The 24,671-nt window shown below is 43.5% G+C and overlaps 1 protein-coding gene across 2 annotated transcripts; it reads right to left on the bottom strand.

Annotated features, from left to right (window-relative positions):
* Positions 1-1,615: 1,615 nt before the first annotated feature.
* On the bottom strand, positions 1,616-24,123 carry LOC139543160 (RNA polymerase II elongation factor ELL2-like). Of its 2 annotated transcripts, none has more exons than XM_071349414.1 (12): positions 23,935-24,123; positions 19,748-19,795; positions 18,602-18,723; positions 18,212-18,375; positions 15,045-15,304; positions 13,375-13,499; positions 13,164-13,236; positions 12,148-12,925; positions 4,971-5,037; positions 4,598-4,769; positions 3,947-3,991; positions 1,616-2,233 (listed from the first exon to the last, which is right to left on the bottom strand). In XM_071349414.1, exons 1-12 carry the CDS (start codon positions 24,106-24,108, stop codon positions 2,117-2,119), a joined length of 2,145 nt encoding a protein of 714 aa, XP_071205515.1. In that variant the 5' UTR covers positions 24,109-24,123; the 3' UTR covers positions 1,616-2,116. The 2 variants fall into 2 exon arrangements, with proteins under 2 accessions (XP_071205515.1, XP_071205507.1); XM_071349406.1 differs by having other exon boundaries at positions 12,148-12,928.
* Positions 24,124-24,671: the final 548 nt, after the last annotated feature.

The following is a 24,671-nucleotide window of genomic DNA, read 5'->3' on the forward strand; positions in this document are numbered from 1 at the left end:
ACAATTATTCAGGATCTGCAAATAAGTATTTTTCATGTCTACAAATCCCTCTTAAGCATGTTGAGCTCATGGTCCTTATAGAGTGTGACTTAAATTGAAATACAGCAACACTGAAATATAGTTGGCTTGTGTGACTGGAGAGAGCCAAGCTCCTGTTTTAAAAAGTGACACTACCTCTGGAAAGAGTCGGTCTGCTGCAGAGACTGGCCCATTCAAAGGAAGCCCCAATCATTTCACTACAGTTGATATGAGCTCTATCACAGACTTACATTACACCATACGGCAGCAAGTTTGCATCTTCAGTTTCTTACAATTATATATAATTATAATTTTTTATACCCCCCACCCCCCGGAAACAGAAAAAAAGTTCAAATGAAGAATAAGTATTAGAATATCCCCGCCCCCCTCAAAAAAAGAAGAAAAAAAAAGAAGCAATTTTCCAGGGAATACATTTCATATCCTGTCTCTGGTATCAGTGTGACAACTGGTAGGTAGATACCCCACTGGAATACCAGAACAGTAAATTTTGGGGCAAACATTCTAACACAGGTTTGTAAACATAATGTTTCCCTTGAGCTCAAAGGAGCTTGTTAATTAACGATATCATGAAATAGACTCAAAAGTTGATTTTCATTATCATAACCCATCCAAACTAAATCAGCATGAGTTTAATTCAAAAACCTAAAACATAAATGCTAAATCGTAGTTCTTCCATAGTTCTGCTGCACTGCCAAAACTGGAATCGAGAAGAAAATAATACATTTGTCATCGTAATACAGATTTGTCTTCTGGTGGATGCATTCGTTTTTCCCCCCCTTGTCAAACAGAACACAGCCCGTTTTCCTTTAAATAAGCTGGCGAGGCAACGCTGTAGTCCTTCTAGAGATTTGCCACTCTAGAACAGCCTCCCAATTAAGAACATGTAACTTTAGCCAGGTTGATCCTGAGGGCTCTGGCTCTTCAAACAAAGACTAAAGCAGCTTTTTTTTTTTTTTTTACTTTTCTTTTTTTCTCCCCCCCCCCCCATTTGTGTTTTCGCCCCAACCTGTTAACCCCCCCTGTTTTACATTGGCACCCACCCATACACAGGTCACACTCACACACACACAAATCACCCTGACCTTTGTAGCCCCTCTTGAAACCCCCTCACCTCTCAAAAAGGTACCACTTAACATCAGACATATTCTTTACTGTCCCCCCCTCCCCCCGACACACACACACACACACTGGTCTGTGTGACCTGTAGCCAGGTGGTTGTAGTTCCCCCGTGTTGCCTTGGGGACCCTAGAAGTCTCAGCGACTCGACATTGCAGTGTAAACTAAACACGTTAAGGCACCCTTTTGCACTGAGGGCAGAAACACTGGTGGTGCTCAGGGTAGCACGCCCCTGCTGTCAGGGGACAGATACTACTAATTTACCCATCCCACCCCAATTATAAGCCATTTATAACCCATGCACACACACATTGGTGTTACATCTCAATTGCTCAAGTGGATTCCTTTCCTTGAGCCCTCTACTTTACAATGAAGATGAGCCACTTTGGACCACTGGGATGCAGCATGGGATCTCTCACGTGCAAAATGGCTTCATAAAGTCAAACACATAAGGCCCACGTTTTTTTGCATTGCTTTTGGAAAATATAAACTTTTTAAACAATAAATCATCTGTGGACCGCTCCTCCATCATAACAGTCCAAAATAAATAGATCTCCCTCTTTATTTACTTAAATACAAGTGTAAGTATAATATTTTCTCTGCTTTCAAAAATAAGTTTAATTTTTGTTGTTCATTTTTAGGGATAAGTCCTTCAAAAGGTAAGACGCGTTAAGTATTTTTGCCCTACCACCCCCTCACATGTAGCTCCCTTCCTCTAGACCAGTGTTGTAGCAATGGAGAGGAGCTTCAGGAGAAACCAATACGAGAAAAGGTAGGGGGGGGGCAGTGAATAAGAATTTGAAGATGGTGTACTGTAGCCTCCTGCAGCCTGTGGAATCAAAAAGGTAGAAAGAAAGGGTAAAGGAAGGAAGCGGTGGCAGAGGGGTCTGAATAAATAAAAGCCAGTTGGACTCCCCTTGCTCTGCCCACCCCTCAACACTGTGGTCTTGAAGCTGAAGCTCTAGCGCCAGGACTGGGCCCTGCGCTGGTCAAAGTCAGCGATGAGGCGCTTGATGTGGGCCAGCTTGTTGTGCAGGTACTCGCAGCGCTGCTTCTCCACCTGGTAGTTTGGGCTGTGCTGCAGGGTGACAGACACACAAAGAAATTAGACTCCATAATATGTTACATGAGAAAGCCATTTAAAGTTTGTTTATTTACTTTTATTTGACTATTCAAAGTTCCAACGCTGTGTTTGGTTGATAACCCAGTGCCTTGAAGTGTACAGAATGCTTGCTTTTGTTGGCGGCCGCCCTGCGCTGACTCAGCCAAGCAAATCAACCTAGGTAATGTTAAAAAGCTCCCACTAATATTAACCCTTGGTTCACCCATGTGTGTGACACTAACAAGCTAGAGTCATTAGTGGTTTGCTAGCAATTAGCACTGGTCACATAAGCTAACTAATGCACAGCGAGTAAGCCAGCTAGCTAGCCAACCCTTTGGCTGTAAACAAGTTTCAAGTCTTCCTTCCACAACTGGTTATGACTCGTGGAGCACAAGTACACAGCCAGACTTCAACTCCACTCAATCTGGTGCTATATAGCTAGCGATTAGTGTCATGTAAAAAGTGTTGGTCCCATGTTTCATGAGCTGAAATAAAAGATCATAAATGTTCCATATGCAAATTTCTTCACATCCCTGTTAGTGAGCATGTCTCCTTTGCCAAGATAATCCATCCACCAGACAGGTGTGGCATATCAAGAAGCTGATTAAACACCATGATCATTACACAGGTGCACCTTGTGCTGGAACAATAAAAAGGCCACTAAAATGTGCAGTTGAGGGAGCTGTTGCCAGAGAATTTAATGTTCATTTCTCTACCATAAGCCGCCTCCATCATCATTTTAGAGAATTTGGTAGTACGTCCAACCGGCCTTACAACCGCAGACCACATGTAACCACGCACGCCCAGGACCTCCACATCCAGCTTCTTCACCTGTGGGATCGTTTGAGACCAGCCACCTGGACAGCTGATGAAACTGGGGGTTTGCACAACCAAAGAATTTCTGCACAAACTGTCAGAAATGTTCTCAGGGAAGCTCATCAGCGTACTTGTCGTCCTCAACAGGGTCTTGACATGACTGCAGTTCAGCGTAGTAACTGACTTCATTGGGCAAATGCTCACTTTTGATGGCAACTGGAATGCTGGCGAATTGTGCTCTTCACGGATGAATCCCGGTTTCAACTGTACCGGGCAGATGGCGTCGTGTGGGCGAGCAGTTTTCTGATGTCAACGTCATGAACAGAGTGCCCCATGGTGGCGGTGAGGTTATGTATGAGCAGGCATAAGATACGGACAAACACAATTGCATTTTATCAATGGTAATTTGAATGCAGAGATAGCGTGACAAGATCCTGAGGCCCATTGTCATGCCATTCATCCACCGCCAACACCTGATGTTTCAGCATGATAATGCATGGCCCCATGACGCAAGGATCTGTACACAAAGCTGAAAATGTCCCAGTTCTTCCATGACTTGTATACTCACCAGACATGTCACCCATTGGCCATGTTTGGGACGCTCTGGATTGACGTGTACGACAGCGTGTTCCAGTTCCTGTCAACATCCAGCAACTTCGCACAGCCATTGAAGAGTGGGACAACATTCTTTTTTTTTTTTCTTTCTTTTTTTTCTGTATTCCCAGTCATGTGAAGTCCACAGATCAGGTCCTAATGAATTTATTCCAATTGACTGATTTCCTTATGAACCGTCAATCAGTTAAATCTTAGAAATTGTTGCATGTTGCGTTTATATTTTTGTTTAGTGTATACTGCATTATTTGTTTTACTTACTTGTCTCATTTTATTGTACTCCTGCAACACTTCTTCATGTACTTCCTGAAAAAGTACAAACAATGCTTACATTTACATGAGCAAAATGTGTTGACATTTTACCCACACAAAAAAATGTTTTTATCTGACCTGGTACTCTGGTGTAGTTTGTTATATTTAGACCTGGTACTAATGGTGCGTTCACGTGCTGTCAAAGTTACCGGCAATTCCGACTGACGTTTCACTTTAACGACCCTCCAAGTAGTAATTACTAGTGGGAAACTCAAAAGAAAATATTGCTACCCGAGTTGCGATGTTTCACCACTGACCTTCCACCTTTTCAACAAAAAGATGTAGCTAGTTTGACCATATTGTCAATGCAAGCTAGCCAACTTTATTATTTGCAACGTTAGCCATCTTATCTAGCTAGCTAAAATCGAATTGGTAGAACAATCGTCTTCCGACTTCAAAAGCACTTGAACACAATCATGTCGGACTTCCTTATTGGGACGTTTTGCATTTCCGACGAGCACATGAATGCAGCATTACTCGGTGAAGTTTGGTAGAATCTGGCCTGGTACTCTTTGGTGTAGTTTATTATAATTTGATCTGGTGGTGAAGTTTGTAATATTTTATCCTTGTATTCTGTGGTGTAGCATGTTATAATCTGACCTGGTACTCTTTGGTGCCGGGAGGCAGCCTCCTGGACTCGGTGTCTAGATGGTGGAAGCGGCGGGTGATGTTCTCCACACGGGTATGCAGGACGCGGTACTCCTCATACTCGGCGTTGAATTCGTCCTTGTAGGTCTGCCTCTGGTCCATAGACACCACTGCCGTGTACTTACTGTAGGGGGACAGCAGCACAGGTCAGCGACAAGGAGACATTCACACACAGGGTCCTTCAAGTGCATTTGAGAGGGGTAAAAAAGGAGATACCATCCCCCAAAAGGCTGATGATTGGTAGCAGTGGTGCTCTTTTGTGGAAGCCTTATGTCCCACATAGGAACAAAGAGTATTAAGTAAGTAAAAAGGGGGTAGTACTCACCTTATGTAATCTGGCATCACAGTGGTGGAGGATAGGTCTGACGAGTGGACTGGCCTCTCTTTAGTGTCTGGGGAACAGCAGAAACACGTCAGACGATTATTCTCCATAACCAACTGATATCCGAACAGCTCTTCACTAGTCGTAGCCTTAGAACTATGAGCCATTCAAAAGTACTGGTCTTGAAACAGTTGTTAGAGGCAGAACAAAGAGTCAAATGGACTGATTTCTGAGTCTGCTGCTCAGGGCAGGCCATTCTTTGACCACCTTAATATCACATACTAAATATAATAAATACTACCTACTAAATTTCAAACCCCCAATAAATGCTAACCTCCCCCGTTATTGGTAAGGTTAATGTCTTGGGGGTATGATCTTTGTGCCTCCAACTTTCTCACTCATTATTCACGATTCATTCAGGATTATCCGTAATCATGGTTACATTCACATTAATGTAGAAGTGTTAAGAAACATATTCTATTAATTTACAATTAAAGTGACAACAAAATGACAATACATTATTTACCATTAATTTCATATTGGGCACAACATAATCTGAAACAACCAAAACAAACAAATACATGCAAATACATCCAACAAGTCTGTAGAGACACAAGCTTGATGTAATCATTGCGTGCTAGGAATATGGGACGAAATACTAAACCTTTGACTACATTAAATCGCATATACACACAAGCGAGTGTACAAAACATTAAGAACATTTTCCTAATATTGAATGGCACACACACTATCCATGTCTAAATTGTCTCAATGCTTAAAAATCCTTCTTTAACTTGCCTGCTCACTGATTGAAGTGGATTTAACAAGTGAGATCAATAAGGGATCATAGCTTTCACCTGGTCAAGCTATGCAATGGAAAGAGTCCTTAATGTTCTGCAAACTCAGCGTAAGTGAATTTGTCCCAATACTGTTGGTTCCCTAAAATGGGGGGGCTTATGTACAAAAAGTGCTGTAGTATCTCAATATGTATGAAAATACCCACAAATTAAAGCTGACAGTCTGCACTTTAACCTCAGTCATTGTATCATTTCAAATCCAAAGTGCTGGAGCACAGAGACAAAATAACAAACAAAAAAATCTGTCACTGTCCAAATACTTTGACCTCACTGTACTTTGACCTCAACTGATCCAAGATGGCATAGCAGTCAGACATCTTTGTCTGTCTTGTCGTGTCTCATGTATATATATTTCTTTCTTCGCATATCTTTTCTTATATTTTTCTAAACCTCAACTTAAAAATACTCTCCTGCAATCCGCCTCACCCAATGTGGTGTGGATCTGTTTTTTCTAAAGTATTTTTATTCACCTCGGAACCGGAATCCCCCCAACAGAAGCTAGCCAGCTGACTAGCTACTAGCTAGTAGTCAGCTAACCACTGCTAGCGGTCATCAGCTAACCTTTAGCTCGGAAAGCTCTCGCCAGTTTGTACAACGTGACTCAGACCAGAGCATACCAGACCCATTTTCTCTCCATATCCCCGGATTTCTATCGCAAGCTCTGGACATTTTCACCTGGATCATCGCAGCTAGCTAGCTGCTATCCGAGTGACTACTCCTGGCTAATCATCTGTCCCAAAGCAAGCACCAATTAGCGTGGAGCTAGCCCGTGCTAGGCCCATTCTCCCGGCTAGCTGAAGAGGCCCATCAGCCACTCCTGGGCTACAATACCGGGACCCCTTCTACTGCCGGTACAGGGCACGGAACCCCGCCGATCCTTCACGACTGGACTACGACGTAATCTGCTTGAGGGGGTATTCAACTGGCTCCTACATCGCGACGTTAACCGAATGCCCATCTGCTAGCCACAGCCCGCTAGCTGTCTAGAGCATATTACTGTTAGCTGAATAGATCCATCGGCCAATTTCTTGGGCCACTATACCTATTTTTCCAATTGGACTTGGACCCCTCTGCTACTCGGAACGCTACTAATCCATCACGACTGGTCCATCGATGTCACCGCACGCGGAGGCTAAAACAGACTTTCCTCCGTCGAGACATCCCTCTAAGGCCCTTCTGCTAGCCCTGGCCTGCTAGCTGATTGAAACGCCATGTCTCCAGCAAGCCCAACCACTCACTGGACCCCTATGATCACCCAGCTACGCATGCCTCGCCCTAATATAAATACGCCTTGTCCATTACTGTCCTGGTTAGTGATCGTCTTATTTCACTGTAGAGCCTCTAGCCCTGCTCAATATGCCTTAACCAACCATTTAGTTCCACCTCCCACATATGCGGTGACATCACCTGGTTTAAACGTCTCTAGAGACAATATCTCTCTCATCATTACTCAACGCCTAGGTTTACCTCCAATGTACTCACATCCTACCATACCTTCGTCTGTACATTATGCCTTGAATCTATTCCATCGGCCCAGAAACCTGCTCCTTTTACTCTGTTCCCAACGTAATAGATGACCAGTTCTGATAGCCTTTAGCCGTACACGTATCCTACTCCTCCTCTGTTGATGTAGTGGTTAATCCAGGCCCTGCAGTGCCTAGCTCCACTCCTACTCCCCAGGTGCTCTCATTTGTTGACTTCTGTAACCGTAAAAACCTTGGTTTCATGCATGTTAACTTCTTATGGCTGCAGGGGCAGTATTGAGGAACTTGGATGAAAGGTGCAGAGGTGCCCATATTAAACTGCCTGCTCCTCAGTCCCAGTTGCTAATATATGCATATCATTATTCATATTGGATAGAAAACACTCAAGTTTCTAAAACTGTTTGAATGATGTCTGTGAGTATAACATAACTCATATGGCAGGCAAAAACCTGAGAAAAAAATCCAAACAGGAAGTGGGAATTATGAGGCTGGTCGATTTTCAACCAAGATCCTATTGAAATCACAGCGAGATATGGATGAGTTTGCACTTCCTACGGCTTCCACTAGATGTCAACAGTCTGTAGAACCTTGTCTAATGCCTCTACTGTGAAGGGGGGCTGAATGAGAAGGGAATTAGTCAGGTTTGCCATGACCTAACCATGCGGTTTCACATGAGGGAGCTCTGTTCCATATGTTAAAAACATTATAAAGATTGATTCAATACATCGTTTGACATGTTTCTACTGACTGTTACGGAACTTTTGGACATTGTCAGCTTTTAGTGAACGCGCTTCGTGACTTTGGATTTGTTTACCAAACGCGCTAACAAAAAGTAGCTATTTGGACATAAATGATGGATATTACCGAACAAAACAAACAATTCTTGTGGAAGTGGGAGTCCTGGGAGTGCATTCCGACGAAGATCAGCAAAGTGAAGATTTATAATGCTTTTTATGAGTTTTGTTGACTGCACAATTTGGCGGGTAACTGTATGGCTTGCTTTTGTGGCTGAACGCTGTTTTCAGATTATTGAATATTGTGTTTTGCCGTAAAGCTTTTTGAAATCTGACAAAGCGGTTGCATTAAAAACAAGTGTGTCTTTAATTCTATGTAAAACATGTATCTTTCATCAAAGTTTATGAGTATTTATGTTATTTGACGTGGCTCTCTGCAATTTCTCTGGATATTTTGGAGGCATTTCTGAACATGGCGCCAATGTAAACTGAGGTTTTTGTATATGAATATTAACTTTATCGAACAAAACATATATGTATTGTGTAACATGAAGTCCTATGAGTGTTATCTGATGAAGATCATCAAAGGTTAGTGATTAAATTTCTCTATTTCTGCTTTTTGCGACTCCTGTCTTTGGCTGGGAAAATGACTGTCTGTGATTTGGCGGTGACCTAACATAATTGTTTGTGGTGCTTTCGCTGAAAATCCTATTTGAAAATCAGACACTGTGGTAGGATTAACAACAAGAGTACCTTTAAAATGGTATAAGATACATGTATGTTCGAGGAATTTTAATTATGAGATTTCTGTTTGAATTTGGCGCCCTGCACTTTCACTGGCTGTTGTCATATCGATCCTGTTAGCGGGATCTCAGCCATAAGAAGTTAACATTAGAAACCTCCTTCCTAAGTTTGTTTTATTCACTGCTTTAGCACACTCTGCCAACCTGGATGTCCTAGCTGTGTCTGAATCCTGGCTTAGGAGGAACACCAAAAACCCTGACATTTCCATCCCCAACTATAACATTTTCCGACAAGATAGAACTGCCAAAGGGGGCGGTGTTGCAATCTACTGCAGAGATTGCCTGCAGAGTTCTGTCTTACAATCCAGGTATGTACCCAAACAATTCGAGCTTCTACTTTTAAAAATCTACCTTTCCAGAAACAAGTCTTTCACCGTTGCCGCAGACCACCCTCTGCCCCCAGCTGTGCCCTGGACAGCATATGTGAATTGACTGCCCCCAATCTATTTTCAGAACTTGTGCTGCTAGATGACCTAAACTGGGACATGCTTAACACCCCGGCCATCCTACAATCTAATCTTGATGCCCTCAATCTCACAAATGATCAATGAACCTACCAGGTACAACCCCAAATCCGTAAACATGGGCACCCTCAGATATCATACTAACCAACTTGCCCTCCAAATACACCTCTGCTGTTTTCAACCAAGATCTCAGCGATCACTGCCTCATTGCCTGCATCCGTAAGGGGTCTACAGTCAAACGACCACCCCTCATCACTGTGAAACGCTCCCTAAAACACTTCAGCGAGCAGGCCTTTCTAATCGACCTGGCCCGGGTATCCTGGAAGGATATTGACCTCATCCCGTCAGTAGAGGATGCCTGGTTATTCTTTAAAAGTGCCTTCCTCACCATCTTAAATAAGCATTCCCCATTCAAAATTTTTTGAACCAAGAACAGATATATCCCTTGGTTCTCTCCAAACCCGACTGCCCTTGACCAACACAAAAACATCCTTTGGCGTTCTGCATTAGCAGAATAGCCCCCGTGATATGCAACTTGTCAGGGAAGTTAGGAACCAATATACACAGGCAGTTAGGAAAGCTATGGCTAGCTTTTTCAAGCAGAAGTTTGTATCCTGTAGCAGAAACTCAAAGGTTCTGGGACACTAAAGTCCATGGAGAATAAGAGCACCTCCTACGAGCTGCCCACTGCACTGAGGATAGGAAACACTCCCCACCGATAAAGCCACTATAACTGAGAATTTTAATAAGCATTTTTCTACGGCTGGCCATGCTTTCCACCTGGCTACCCCTACCCCGATCAACAGCCCTTCACCCCCCACAGCAACTCTCCCAAGACTCCCCCATTTCTCCTTCACCAAAATCCAGATAGCTGATGTTCTGAAAGAGCTGCAAAATCTGGACCCCTACAAATAAGCCGGGCTAGACAATCTGGACCCGCTTTCTAAAATTATCTGGAGAAATTGTTGCAACCCCTATTACTAGCCTGTTCAACCTCTTTCGTGTCGTATGAGATCCCCAAAGATTGGAAAGCTGCTGTGGTCATCCCCCTCTTCAAAGGGGGGATGACTGCTACAACTGCCCAAACTGGTACAGACCTATATCTATCCTACCCTGCCTTTCTAAGGTCTTCGAAAGCCAAGTTAAACAGATTACCGACCATTTCGAATCGCACCGTACCTTCCCCGCTATGCAAACTGGTTTCAGAGCTGGTCATGGGTGCCATAACCGCCATCGATAAGAGACATTACTGTGCAGCTGTATTCATCGACCTGGCCAAGGCTTTCGACTCTGTCAATCACCACATTCTTATCGGCAGACTCAATAGCCTTGTTTTCTCAAATGACTGCCTCACCTGGTTCATCAACTACTTCTCAGATAGTGTGTCAAATTGGAGGGCCTGTTGTCCAGACCTCTGGCAGTCTCTATGGGGGTGCCACAGGGTTCTATTCTCACGCTGACTCTCCTCTCTGTATACATCAATGATGTCGCTCTTGCTGCTGGTGATTCTCTGATCCACCTCTACGCAGATGACACCATTCTGTATACCTCTGTCCCTTCTTTGAACACTGGGTTAACTAACCTCCAGACGAGCTTCAATGCCATACAACTCTCCTTCCGTGGCCTCCAACTGCTCTTAAATGCAAGTAAAACTAAATGCATGCTATTCAAACGATCGCTGCCTGCACTGTAAACTCTCCTTCCAGACTCACATTAAGCATTTCCAATCCAAAAATAAATGTAGAATCGGCTTCCTATTTCGCAAAAAAGCATCCTTCACTCATGCTGCCAAACATACCCTCGTAAAACTGACCATCCTACCGATCCTCGACGATGTCATTTACAAAATAGCCTCCAACACTCTACTCAGCAAATTGGATGCAGTCTATCACAGGACCATCCGTTTTGTCACCAAAGCCCCATATACTACCCACCACTGCGACCTGTACGCTCTCGTCACCAAACCCACTGGCTCCAGGTCATCTACAAGTCTCTGCTAGGTAAAGCCCCGCCTTGTCTCAGCTCACTGGTCACCATAGCAGCACGCGCTCCAGCAGGCATATCTCACTGGTCACCCCCAAAGCCAATTCTTCCTTTGGCCGCCTTTCCTTCCAGTTCTCTGCCGCCAATGACTGGAACGAACTGCAAAAAACACTGAGGCTCGAGACTCGTATCTCCCTCACTAGCTTCAAGCACCAGCTGTCAGAGCAGCTCATAGATCACTGCACCTGTACATAGCCCATCTGTAAATAGCCATTTCAACTACCTCATCCCCATACTGTATTTATTTATTTATCTTGCTCCTTTGCACCCCAGTATCTCTACTTGCACATTCATCTTCTGCACATCTACCATTCCAGTGTTTAATTGCTATATTGTAATTACTACGCCACCATGGCCTATTTATTGCCTTACCTCCCTTATCCTACCTCATTTGCACATACTGTATATAGATTTTCTACTGTATGATTGACTATGTTTGCTTATTCCATGTGTAACTGTGTTGTTGTGTGTCGAACTGCTGTGCTTTATCTTGGTCAGGTCGCAGTTGCAAATGAGAACTTGTTCTCAACTAGCCTACCTGGTTAAATAAAAAAATATATAAAAATATACATACAACCGAGATACATGCTCCAACTCACACAAGGCAATGCAAGCATGCCATCATGTTCAAAGCATGCACACACTTATTGCAGTTTTTTTTTTTTCTCCCAAGGTTTGAAAGCAACCACTACGTCACTTGAAAAAGACCTTTTGGAACCAGGCCATGCACGCTAATAAGCAAGCACACTTTCCCTTTTAACCATGAAGCCAAACCAAGACATTAAGGGAGACTACCTTCGTCCGGGCAGACTGGGCTCTTGGCGGGGATGACTGGCGTTTGTCTCTCCTCCGCCTTGGCGCGGTGTCTCTTCCTGGGCCTCTGAGCGTCCACAACCGGCACCCCTCGGGGGCTGACACCAGGGCCATCGCCTTTACTGCTTCGCACATCCTTGCGCCTCTCCTTCTCTTTGTGCTTCTTTGACTTTTTCTTAGACTTCTTGCTACTGCTTGGCGAGGGAGGGGGAATAATAGTAGAGGATGAGGAGGATGAAGAAGAGATGGTGAGGGCTGAGTGGCTTTGGGGACTGGAGCTGGCTGGTGGCGGCATGCAGGGGCCATAACGGTCAGCGGTCCTGCTCGGGGGGCTGGAGGTGGCCATCGGTGAGGAGGGGGGTTCCAGGCAAGTCGAGCTCTGGTCCAGGGGCAGGTCCTGGGTGCCACGGCCCTCAGGCGTGCTGGGCGAGTTGGAGTTGGAGCCCGGGCCAGACTGATGCGACGGGGGAGGGCGTTGAGAAACCTGGAGCTGGGAGGGAGGGGGAAGGTGGTGGTGGTTGAGGGGCGGACCAGCAGTGGTGGTGGTGCTGGCTGGGAGAGACGAGCGCTTTGTGTTGGTGGTGGCAGCGGCGCTGTGGTGGCTGTCGTCCTCCTTCGGGGGGGCGCGGCGCTCTCTAGAGGACGAGGTGGGGATGGGGGTTGGGGCGGAAGGGGGCCCTTGGCTGGTGACATGGGAGATGCGGGGCTTCTTCGGCATCAGAGGGTCGGTGAAGTGAACTGGCAACTCGGGCTGGCACTTCTGCTAAAAGACCATAACCAAACCATCAAACAAGGATTTCTACGGTGAATGAGTGATAAAAGACCAATGTTTCCTTTTGATCTTAGCAAACAATTCATTGCATAGGTTTAAGATAAAAATGTATCTTTACAGGAGAGACCTGGTCATTTGGTTTGGCTCGTCTGTTCGCTATGCATTGGTTTGTGCAAGTAATACTGAAAGTGTTTGTGTCCAGCAGGGTGTACTGTTGAGGGGTTACCTGTGGGGAAGCCGGGAGGCCGTCTTTAAGAGGACTGCTGGAGGAAAGTGTCTCAGTGGGAAGGCCCAGTTTCCTGAGAGAAAGAGGAGACGAGAGGGTCAACTGACCGTAAGCCGCTGCTAAACAGGGTCCCGTTCGCAATAAAATGGAGGGGCCTGTTCAGGAGGGTGCAACGTCGCAAAAACATTCAGACAAATGGGTTGTGACCTACCGAACCAAGATCCCGTTGACCTGAACGCGGTCATCCTCGGAGTAGCCCGGCCAGTCCCTCTGCACATCGCGGTACACAAAGTCCTTCAGAGAGTAAGAGTTATCTTTGGGGTTCAGGTTGGCCACCTGCGGACAAACACGCAAACAAGATCAGCAGCGTCTAATTTTGTCGTCGTTCCTTTTCAAAAAAGTGCTGCCCAATAATTTGGGAGCATTAAAAGCAACAAATACAACTGCTGGTAATATTTTGTCTCTTTACTTGAGTCAAACAAATCCTAAGGGTTAAAGACTTTTCTGTTGGTGCCTGCCCTACTTGCGTCAACCTGGGTGTAAATTCATTGCATTTAATTAGCATTTCATCCCCAAACCCAGTGTCTCTATTCTCCATCACAACATTATGCAAATCCCTAAGCGAGTCTGTGTGTTGTGTTTTATGTACCTCAAGCATGGGGGTAGTCAGCATTGTAGTCAGACAACTCATTTGCTTTAGGCAAATAAACCAGTTGGACTATGTTATCGATAAATGTGTGCGTGCTTGGTTCATGCTGTGTGTGTGTGTACGACTAATGGCTTTAATGTATAGCTGCTTCATTCTTGCTGTGTGCTATGTTCAGTAGTGGTGAATGAAGGTCTTTGTACTACAGGGAACAGGTCCTCTGTGATTTGCATTCTGTGGTCTAATGCCTCAGAAGGGTGAAGATTCCTAGGGGCAAACTGGGACATGTGTCTTCTCATACACAGTGCTACCAGTTATTCATACTTTAAAATATTTATGAACTTAAGTGCATATTTAGGAATCACTTTATATATATCCATGTATTATTTATTCAAGCTCTAGCCATCTTATCTATGTGTTCTAGTGCTGAGCGATTAACAGACATCGGTTTTTAAAACTAATTGACCGACATCTGTTCAACGATTAGAATGTCATTGTCAGTTTTTTTTCTCCTGTGAGCTCAATGTGCACATTTTCTCTAGAAATAAGATCAAGCTCAAGCGGTGCGATGTAGTAGGGAATTGTAGTTTCCAAAAGGCCAATAGTGAACATAATCACTGTTTTCTGTGCTAAACTAACTACAATGACCATAATCCATTGTGCGCGTACTTGTCCAGTCTGTTTCTTTTACATCTGCTAAGTTAAAGAAGAACGTGTGATCAATATTAACTCGAGAGCAGTTGCTTCGCAAGGTATCTCTACCTGAAAATACATGATCTACTGCAAGAGAGTGATAGCTGGTGTTCAACAGTCATAAAAGCATCCCTTATTTACGTTGAAGAACTTCTCAAATAATGATTTTGCCGGACAGCGTAGGCAGCAGCTCTATAGAGATGACTTGGAATGAAATAGTAGTCAAATAATAATGTATGTAATAATCACAACAACTTATTCAAGAAAAGTGATTAATAAGTGATAATGTAAATGGGCAGTCACTACCATTATGGGACTTTTATTAATTATTTTATTCTGTGTGTTCAACCCACATATTGCATGTAAAAAATTAAATAAAGCCGTGATTATAAAAAAGATCATCAGCGCTAATGTGTTCCCCTACCAGTTTCAGAGAAGGCTCTGTAGTTGTTGGCCCCTTCTCCCCCCGGTTTCATCAAAAACTAACTATGAAACACTATCCTCCACCCTCTCGGTTACTTGTTGCAGGGCACTAGCCTTACTTGCTGCAGGGTGCTCCCCAGAGAGCTGCGGTCCTTCTGGCTGACCCCGTCCCGTTGCAACCTGGCCAGTAGCTCCAGCTTCTTGTAAGAGCGCAGAGCCAGCAGGTGGACGAGGCGGTCGCGGTAGGGCCGCTGGGACACCGGGTTGTTGGCAAGGCACTTGCGGATGGTGTTGGCTGGGTTGATGGGGGTGGAGCGTTTGCGCTCCGCAACTGGTTCGGAGCCTGACGGCGCCGGCTTGCGGATCTGGACTTTCTTACCTGATGTTAGAGAGGGGTGAGGAAGGCATAGACGAGAAATGTATTTATTTGATCTGTTTTTGGTTTCTCTTATGCTTAAAAATGGACCAATTAAAATGTTTTCTTGCTAACACCTCAGAATTGAGTTTACAGCAGAAATGACTAACTCGCTAACTAGCAGCTAAGTCGCTTGCTGTCAATCCCACAATGACATTTTTTATCAACATGACAACATAATGTTATAGGGTTATTGGATACTGACTGAAAGATAAGGACAAAAGCCAGCAGACACTTGGAACCCTAGAGGGTCAAAGTCGTTAGGCAACCATTTTGTGTTCGGAAATTGAATTTGAACTAACCGTGCACTACTAGTACAAGTTGTATCATACAAGCTCGATTTGAAGAGACCGAGTTCCCAATGTAAATGTCATTAAAAGCCTACAGAGAATCTGGCCCCCAGCTCATTAGTCCCTCTGCTTAGTCAGGATGCCTTGACATCTCGTCATACTGTTCTCAGTGATCATGAAAATCTAAAGCTCTTTAAGAGATTAAGGTTAGAGAGAAACTTGTACCCTCGTCTGCCCCCTAGTCCCTTCGTCTGGGCAAATGCTGATAGACATGCGAGAGATCGCTAAGCACACAAACCACACACATTTTTGCTGTCTCAGCCTGGTGAGACTGAGGCAGGTATGATGCTTGCATCAGCTGCGAATGCGTTTTGCCTGCAAGCATTTGGCCAGCCTAGTGAGTCTATACAGTGGGAGATAAAGGACTGCAAGACAACACAGCAAGTCTGTTGGTTTGCTACCAGAATTACATGATTTCTGCCATAATACGCATGTGTTTAGTGTACAAAACTCTGAATGACATCAAGTAAAAAGGCTCTTATTTATGTCAAACCCCGTATAGGGTCCCAGACCAACATACCTAACTGACATAGCCTAAACAAACAAGATAAATGCAGGTTACGGCTCATTTTTGCTAATAGGGTGCTTCTATTGAGCCAGCTGTTACAAGCCCAAACTCCACCCCTTTCCTCTGCTCCCCTCTCAGTTTCCATCTGGGCCATTGTATGCAAATGAATTCCCAAGGGAAAGAGGGTTTAACTGACTAAGTTTCTGAGTGGGTGGGACTTCCAAGTTCAGAGCCACGACTAGTAAAGCAGATTTCAGGGATTCCTGCAGTCAACTATAGTTCCATAGTGGCGTTAGAGGTAGAAGAATAAACCTCCCACCAAAGATAAGAATGCGCTTACTGTTGAGAAAACATGCAACCCCAATGAATGTTAGACAGACAATACCAATTTATATGTAGATAACTTACTTAAATAAAGTTCCAGTTAAGTAAGCCCTGAACACCCCCTCCACTAGGGCCCTGTAAAATCTGTTAAATGTTTTGCCCTATTCAGTTTTTCCCAAAATTCAATTGATTTCTCCATTTTGTTTTTACAGGTTTCAGATTTGTTCATGTATTCCAGGCTTTTTGCTCTCAAAATCACAATTTGTTTTTTATTTAACTAGGCAAGTCAGTTAAGAACAAATTCTTATTTACAATGACGGCCTTGTTCAGGGGCAGAACGACAGATTTTTTACATTGTCAGCTCGGGGATTCGATCGAGCAACCTTTCGGTTACTGGCCCAACGCTCTAACCACTAGGCTACCTGCCGCCCTTGTTTTTATTCTATAATGGGGGGGGGTTTCGGTAGCACACATGTGATTGCAGTTTGCTAAACAAATCACCACTGGATTGATGCAAATAATCATGACATCATTCTGCCTGATAGAGCGCCTACTTTGTAGGCAAAGTAAAATTGAGGTTTTTGAGAAAGCATTTCCATCTACAGGAAAACGGTTGTCATTAGCATAATCGCTAACGGCTACACAAAGTGTTATACAAATGCTCACACAAACACACACAGAAGGGAATGTCTACACTGTTGCCTCTTGAGAAAGATGAAGGAAAACACAAATCACTTATGCAATTTGTTCATGTCTTATAATCTTGGGAAAATTAATACAAATTTGAATAAGTTCAATATATTTAGGCGTTCAATAAAAAAAATATTGTTGAATTCCGTTTTTTTCTGGATTCCATGATTCCTTCCTCATCGCAGATTTTAGAGCCCCACTACACCCTCGCCGCGATCATTACCATACACTGTTGTGAAAACAAGACAGATTTATACTAGAATATATCACATATAAAAGACGTCTATGGGGAACACATCTTTTAGAGTTCTATAACAAGTAGCAAAAGGTGACACCAAACCTCTGTTGCAGTTCAGGGCTAGAAAATAAACGATTTGGCAGTAAAGCTCAGTATATGGTTCTCTGCTGTGGGAGAACTGAGTCCCAGGTCAGCAGAGGCAGATTTGGCATGACCAGTTAAATGAACACTGAGCTGTTACATTGCACACTCTCAATCTCCATCGTATCTCCACCGGCCAGACGGGACGGGAGATTGTGACAGAGCGAGGGGCCAAATTAGATTAGCTTTTACTTTTCCACTTGCCCAACCTCAATCTAGTTGCAGTGTATTAGAAAAGGCAAGACAATTGGTTTACAGGTGTGTGTGGGTGTATGTGTTGGGAGAGAGTGGGGCTGTAGGCCAGGGTTGTTGTTAAATAAGCACTATTTAGAGTGCAACTTTAACCCAGATATGGCTGTGTTGGCAGACCGTGTCAATATTCATAAATAGCCTCCTTCCCTCGCCTTGTGTAACCACTAGACTGAACCCAAAGGGCTTAGTCAGGTACAAACGATGGAAAAGTGGGCTTTAAGTTCCATTGCTTTTGACCAAGCTAGTTCTTAAGAGAATCGGTGGTTCAAAAAGAGAGGAGGCTAGGAAAACAAAGCCATTTTGGAGTAGTGGGACCCGGCCTGTGAGAATACTACTGTTGGGGGGGTAGATTAGTGCATGGAACTTGCCTCTGAACTGGCCCACAGGCTTGAGGACCTTGGTCCCCCGTTTGCGACTGTCCTCCTCGGCCTGCGCCATGCGCTCCCGGGTCACCTGGTAGGAGTCGTTGGTGGCACACACTGTGACTTTGTCCTGAATCGTCCCCAAGGACACCAGGTGGGGGGTCCCTGAGCTGGAAAGGATGGGGGGGGGGGGGGGGGGGTTTCAGTCATACAGCACAGGGTTTCTCACCTTGGACCCAATTCAATTAAAACAATTCAGCCTCATTAACAAGGCTCAATGACATGGTCAAATTCTGACACCAGAGTGACATGCATTCCAGTTAACGAACCAGTTTATGTTGGGTCTTCAGTAGCGAGCACTGGCGCTTGCTCGGTTTAGTTCCAGAGGGTGCTTACCTGGACACGTATTGTTGGATGCACTCAAAGCTTCCCTGAGGGTTGTCCTTGCCCACGTTGGACAGATAGAAGTCAAAGTTCTGAGAGCCATCCAGAGAGTCAGTCCTTGGGATCTTAATACGCTGTGAGGTTCACATCAAAAGGGACAATTAAAGAAAATGAATTAAGTGAAAAAAATTATTTAACCACAGAAAACCAGGAAGGCCTCTTTGCCCTCAAGCTGTACGCATGAGTAAGGAATTGAATGGAGGTACTCAATCATTCTGAATGGGGTGTGAAATGGGGATTCATTTTGCTCTACTGCTATAGCTTCGGGCTGGGAAGAGATTTCGCTCATATTTGAATGTGAGAGTCAGTCATGCCAAATAGCGAACCATCTGTAAAAACACTTCAAGTGGGCCTCATTTCTCATGGTCTCGTAACATTATCCCTTTACAGTGATGTGTGTGTATTTCCTCTGTCAATATAGACTGATCTGAGCTATGGAATCTCAGATTAATGAATGTGAGTTTGCATGACAGGCAGATCTTTGAGGTCTAAGTTGCTGGGAGTGTGTGTGTTGACAGTCTACAGCTGGGCCCAGAGCACAGGTACCAGACTAGGGTTCCTACATTCTGGGAAATTTCAATAAATTCCCTGGTTTTCCTGAAATCCTGGTTGGAGGTTTCCGGATTTCCTGCTTTCTCCCCCCTGATGCTGGGAATCCACAAAAACGAGATATTGGGAAAACCAGGGAATTTATGGAAATTTTGTAACCTTAGTCTGGTCCCTGTGCTCTGGGCCCAGCTGCAGACTGTTAGCGCAGTATTTATAGATCTTGGGACATTGGAGAGTTAAACTCTTCATAGTGCACAGCCAGGGTAGTCAGGGGTTAACTGGATGCTTTCAGAGGGGTAGCAAGAGTCAGGCAACAAGTCACCAAATACACCTCGTAGCTGAACAAATGCCCATTTCACTGAAACCAAGACAATCATTGGGTCTTCAACAACATTGGTCACAAGTTTCTTATGTCTAGTCTATACCACCAGCACTCAAATGTTAACTTATTCAACCTTTCATGGTTGCTTTACAAAACTCAGTCTACCAGCCACAGGGTTGACCAGTAGTACTGTAGTCAAAATGAAGATTTTAGGTGAACATACTTACCCCTTGGAGTCCCTTGAATTGTATTGTTGGCCGCGAGGACGGTACATTCTGAAAAAGAGAGGACAGGGATTGGACATTTTCAACGTAAGTGTCGACTGCGAGATTGACATTTGACTGATTATGATGGAAAATCTCTGTTACAATTGGAGTATCACTGAGCTGTGGTTGAGAAAAACACCCAAAGTTTTTTTCTAATTTAGTGACAAAATTAACCTATTCTGTCAACCAGTCACGGCTCATATGCCACTGGTGTGCTAGCTAGCATGTTTATAGTTTCATACATTTGTGACGAGTAAAAGTAGGAATTAAGAGCAGGAATAAGCAACTCGCTCATGTTGAAAGCCGTGTAGGCCTAAATCATAGGCATCTCAAACAAAGTGGTCAGGAATATCAGCTTTTCCTCAGAATTAGCAAATGGAATTTATGTCAGATTATGATAGCAAATCACATGTAGTCCAATTACATCAGCAGGTTGCATATAATGGTAGCACCATGAGGAAACGTCGGCACTGCAGAATAGGTTCTTCACTGGCTGTTTGGAAACTTCAGGAACTTCCCTTCAGCAACTTTCCCTTAACAGTGTACACCGAAAATGATTAGGGTAAGTAAACTTGCACAGGGATAGACCATACTAACATTTCCCAAAGTTTGTTTCCTGGGCAGGGCTTACAGGCCACAAACCATTTTCTGAGCTCACAACATCAATTCTAAACAACAAAATCCTATTAACACACAGCCTAAGCCACACAAAATTCACGAGATAGCCTATATTTGTGGCTATTCAGCATAAATATCTTTGGAGTAGGCTAAGGCCTAGTCTCAAATACACAAGGTTTTACTTCTGGGTTTCTGAGAAAACTCGTTGCCATACTCCCATCATTCAGCCATTTCCTAACAAACGTGTATCACCATTTTATTTTGATATCTGTCTTCAAACAATAGGTAAGTGATAGTTTACACTAAAAAAAAGTGCAGTTCACTTCACACCAAACTAACTAGCTACAGTCCATTAGCCCATGATGAGTAAAGTTCTGTAAAGTAAACAGTGTTCTCTTGCATTTGGGCTGAATGCTGAATCCGGCACAGTTTCCTCTACAGAAGATTGTAGAACCAGCCACAGCATTTCACCCATCCCCCAACACACACTCACAGACCATCCAGTCCACACATACACACTCCTGATCACATTTCATGCCACCACACAGCGCCAGGGCTAGGCAGCTTTCCCACTCCAGTAGATATAGTTCAGCCCCCACACAAATCAGAGAGAAAGAAACAAAAAGCAGGCAGTTTTGGCTGCTCAGTCAGCAAGATATGGTAGGCTGGTCATTGCAGCATACAGGCCTACTGTCACACTTCCAATAAGGTTGTTGGGTCATCAGAATATAGGCCTAGGCTAACTACTAGGACTTGGAGTAGATTTTAGTATAGAGGTTTCATTATCCCCCTACGGCAATATACTTTGCAGCAAGTAGGTCTAGTCAGAAACCATTTAGATGTAAAAACAGCCAATTCAATACAAAACACTTGTGTGATGTCTGCTAGGCCTTTCATGTATGTGTGTGTTCTGTACCAGTCAGATACAGTGACGCGATCCTGTTAATATTCTAACTTTGATTGGCTTGTCAGCTTGTTCTAAGCACCTATTCACCAAGGCGGTGTTCCTTCCCATAGCGTCGCCTGACACCCTTTCCACCCCAGACTTGAATTAGCCTAGCCAGAGGGGTATACTAACTACGAAAAAAGCTAGATCTACTCAGCGTTTTCAAAAGCTAGCCAGCTTCAGTTAGCTTTCCATTCCAGCTCGGGCTTTATCTATACTATGACGGTGGACATTTTTTATCCGCCTGCCGCTATCTCTAGCAGGCTTGTAAATGCGCCAGTTCCAAATGAAATCATTTTGATCTGGATGTTTTTTTTAATTAACTAGGCCCTGAACATATGCTACACCAAGTCTGACTAGCTTGTTGCTGGAATTATGTAACTGTTGTTGGCAGTCCATTGAACTTCCCAGGGTTCCTGGCCTCAGTTGATCATAGGCACCTGAGGCCCGTTTACTGCATCTCTGAAATGCATCCAGATAATACAGGTTGTACGGCCATCGGATTAACATGTTAGTTTATTTTGGTCCCTACAGGTTGGTTCCCTAACAGCATCTGTAAGGGCCCAGACATGATAGGCCTCTGCTACAGCAATTTTTATCAGCACAAAATCTGCAATTCTCTTTTAGTGTGAGATGTGCAACGACATTTTGAGAAGGGTGATCAGCAATTGCCAAATGAGAGCTTGCCAGAAAAGCAGCCAGTGAGATGTTGTATCACACATAGAAATCCAATTAAATTACTATTATTCCTAAGTCTATGGTATCGCATCACCCTGAATGTGTCTGGAATCTGGTTTTCACCAAAGCCAAATCGTTAAAGCTCTGAAGTTCACAAGCAATGGGATTCAATTAAAAATGTAGGCTATTAGCTAGATATTTCAACTCTGTATGGCAAGTGTGAATGCCTGACTGAAAACGTCTGTTTTGAGCCACAGCTTGTTCTATCTAATCACATACTTGTTTTCAAGAGACAACTTGGTCTTTAGGATTTTCTATACCACACTAAGAATCTTAGTGTGTGTGTGACCCACGTATGCCACATCGTTTAGTGTGCGCACCAACCACTATGCTGGTAAAACTAAAAAGGAAAGAGTCAGTGACTGTTAGTGTCATGGCTAGAAGCGATCTAGCTTTTGTCAAATTAACGTTGATTTTACTTTTCGTAGCAGGCTATGAGAATTTACGCAGCATGTTAGGATAATCAACGCAAAAGTTTAGGCGAATGGGGTTAAGGTTAGAAAAGTGGTTAAGGTTAGCTAAAATGCACAGAAAAATATAATTTGACGCTAATTTGACAAAAGCTTGATCCCTTCTAGCCGGGATCCTATTTAGAGGCTCAGCGATGTTGGGATTTTGAAAGTCGTGTAGGGTACAGTACTGTAGCTTTAAGAGAGAACACCAGATTAGAAGTAAAATGCGAGAAACGTCATCGAGTGAATAGTATTTTGAGGAAAACAGCAAATAATCCGATCAATATTAAATGGGCCTAGCTATAACGTTTTCATAACAAATCGCAGTCAACCGACAACATATTTTAGGCTACCTGACTGTGTAATTACAAAGATGAGCAACATTTGTCGCAAAGTTACTCGCCTGGGAAGATAGCTAAAGAATATAACATTCACATTTAAATCAAGAGTTTAGTCCTGAACATAACGAGCCGTAACAAATGGACGAACTTTCAGTGTGGAATGCAAGAGCAACTGGATAGGTCTATGGCCAAAACAGTAAAGTTATATGGTGTAGCCTATTGCCATTCCAAGTTTTTGGGGGGTATAAAACCAACATTTTGATCCGGATAAAAGGAAGTGAATGCCAATAGAGTGAATTTGATAATTTGTGAATAAAGGTGATTTTGGGGGGAGATTAATGTAAGTGGTAAAATACACATGTAAGAAAATATCGACCATGGTGGCGTGAATATGTAAGTTATATTTTTTGAAATATTGAAAACTGACTTGACCTCCCTATAATGGTATGGTAGCAGCCGGTGACAGTGGCTAATTAAACACAAACGGTTGACAACTGTATCTGACTACTTTCAACATTAGCCAATTTATTTTGTAATTTGAGTAATGTCACTTTAGCTACCTCTGTTAGTAGCTAGCCATTTGCCAGGTAACGTTAACGTTATTCGATAATATTTTTTTTCTCAGCTAGATTGGCTGTGTAAGGTTTGACTATTGTCAGAAATTCAGTTTACGTCTGCCAACTTCTTTATAGGTAGGACGTGTGTCACTCATAGCCCCCAGATAACCAACGTTAGCTAGCTAAACTTGTAATGTTAAACTCTTTAACACATATCCAAACGCCCAAATACTGACTACAGTGCCAATCGTCCTGAACATACGGTAAATTATCGTTAGCGAAAGATGTCAAGCGAAATTGCCATCCAAATATTCATCTATTTCACCAAAGTCTCATACTTGAAGTGCTCGCTTGAGTAGAATAAAATTGACTTGGCCGGGGATAATGTAGCTCTAGACAGCTAACGTTAGCTCAAACTGGCTGTGCGTGGCAGTTTGTTCACCAGTTTTGATAGCGTCGTATAACGTAAGCTATAAGACATATTCATTCAACTTACCTTATTGGTTTGGTGGCTCTCTATTGCTCTGAAAGCTGTCTCTGTCAATTTTACGTGCAAAACGGTGACTCGATCTGCATTCCGTCGGCCACAATTCAGTCCATACCTCCCATCCTCGGAGAGCGCCGCCATCTTTACCAGCCCTCCACCATCGTCCCTCTGACGTCCGAGCATATAGCAGCTCTACCTCGCTAAAATTCAAGGGAGGGACTTCCACAAAGGCTTGTTCTAGATTTTTTCGTCTGATTGGGTTGACTTTTTTTTTGCTCCCTCACTGACTTCTCTCCCTCAGTATATGAATGCTAGTACAGTTCGTAATTGTAGAACTATTTGAAAGGTGATCGATCGAATCAGATGTGTTCTGTTCACTATTATGTCATATAGCTATGTATACTTGGAATTGTATCAGTCATGTCATTATGCTTAACAACAGAACAACCTTCACTGCTATCAGTAGAAATGAATGTTTGCTGACATGGTACAACGAACAACGTTTTATTGCTGACATTTTTTTACTCTATAAAGTCATACTGACAGGGATTACTTTGACATCTATTATTATTGTTTGCTTTTCACTGACAATTCAGATGATCTCACAATTAATATATCTTGAAGGGTTTTGTAAAATACTAGCTATAATAGACCTGATGAGTTCTTCATAGTAAAGAATATTAGAGGCATACTGGCCAAACCAGAACCCAGTTGTCTCAACCTTTTTTGTTTACACATTTTGCTCT

This window comes from Salvelinus alpinus, chromosome 2, assembly GCF_045679555.1.
Source record: "Salvelinus alpinus chromosome 2, SLU_Salpinus.1, whole genome shotgun sequence".
NCBI classification, from domain to species: domain Eukaryota; kingdom Metazoa; phylum Chordata; class Actinopteri; order Salmoniformes; family Salmonidae; genus Salvelinus; species Salvelinus alpinus.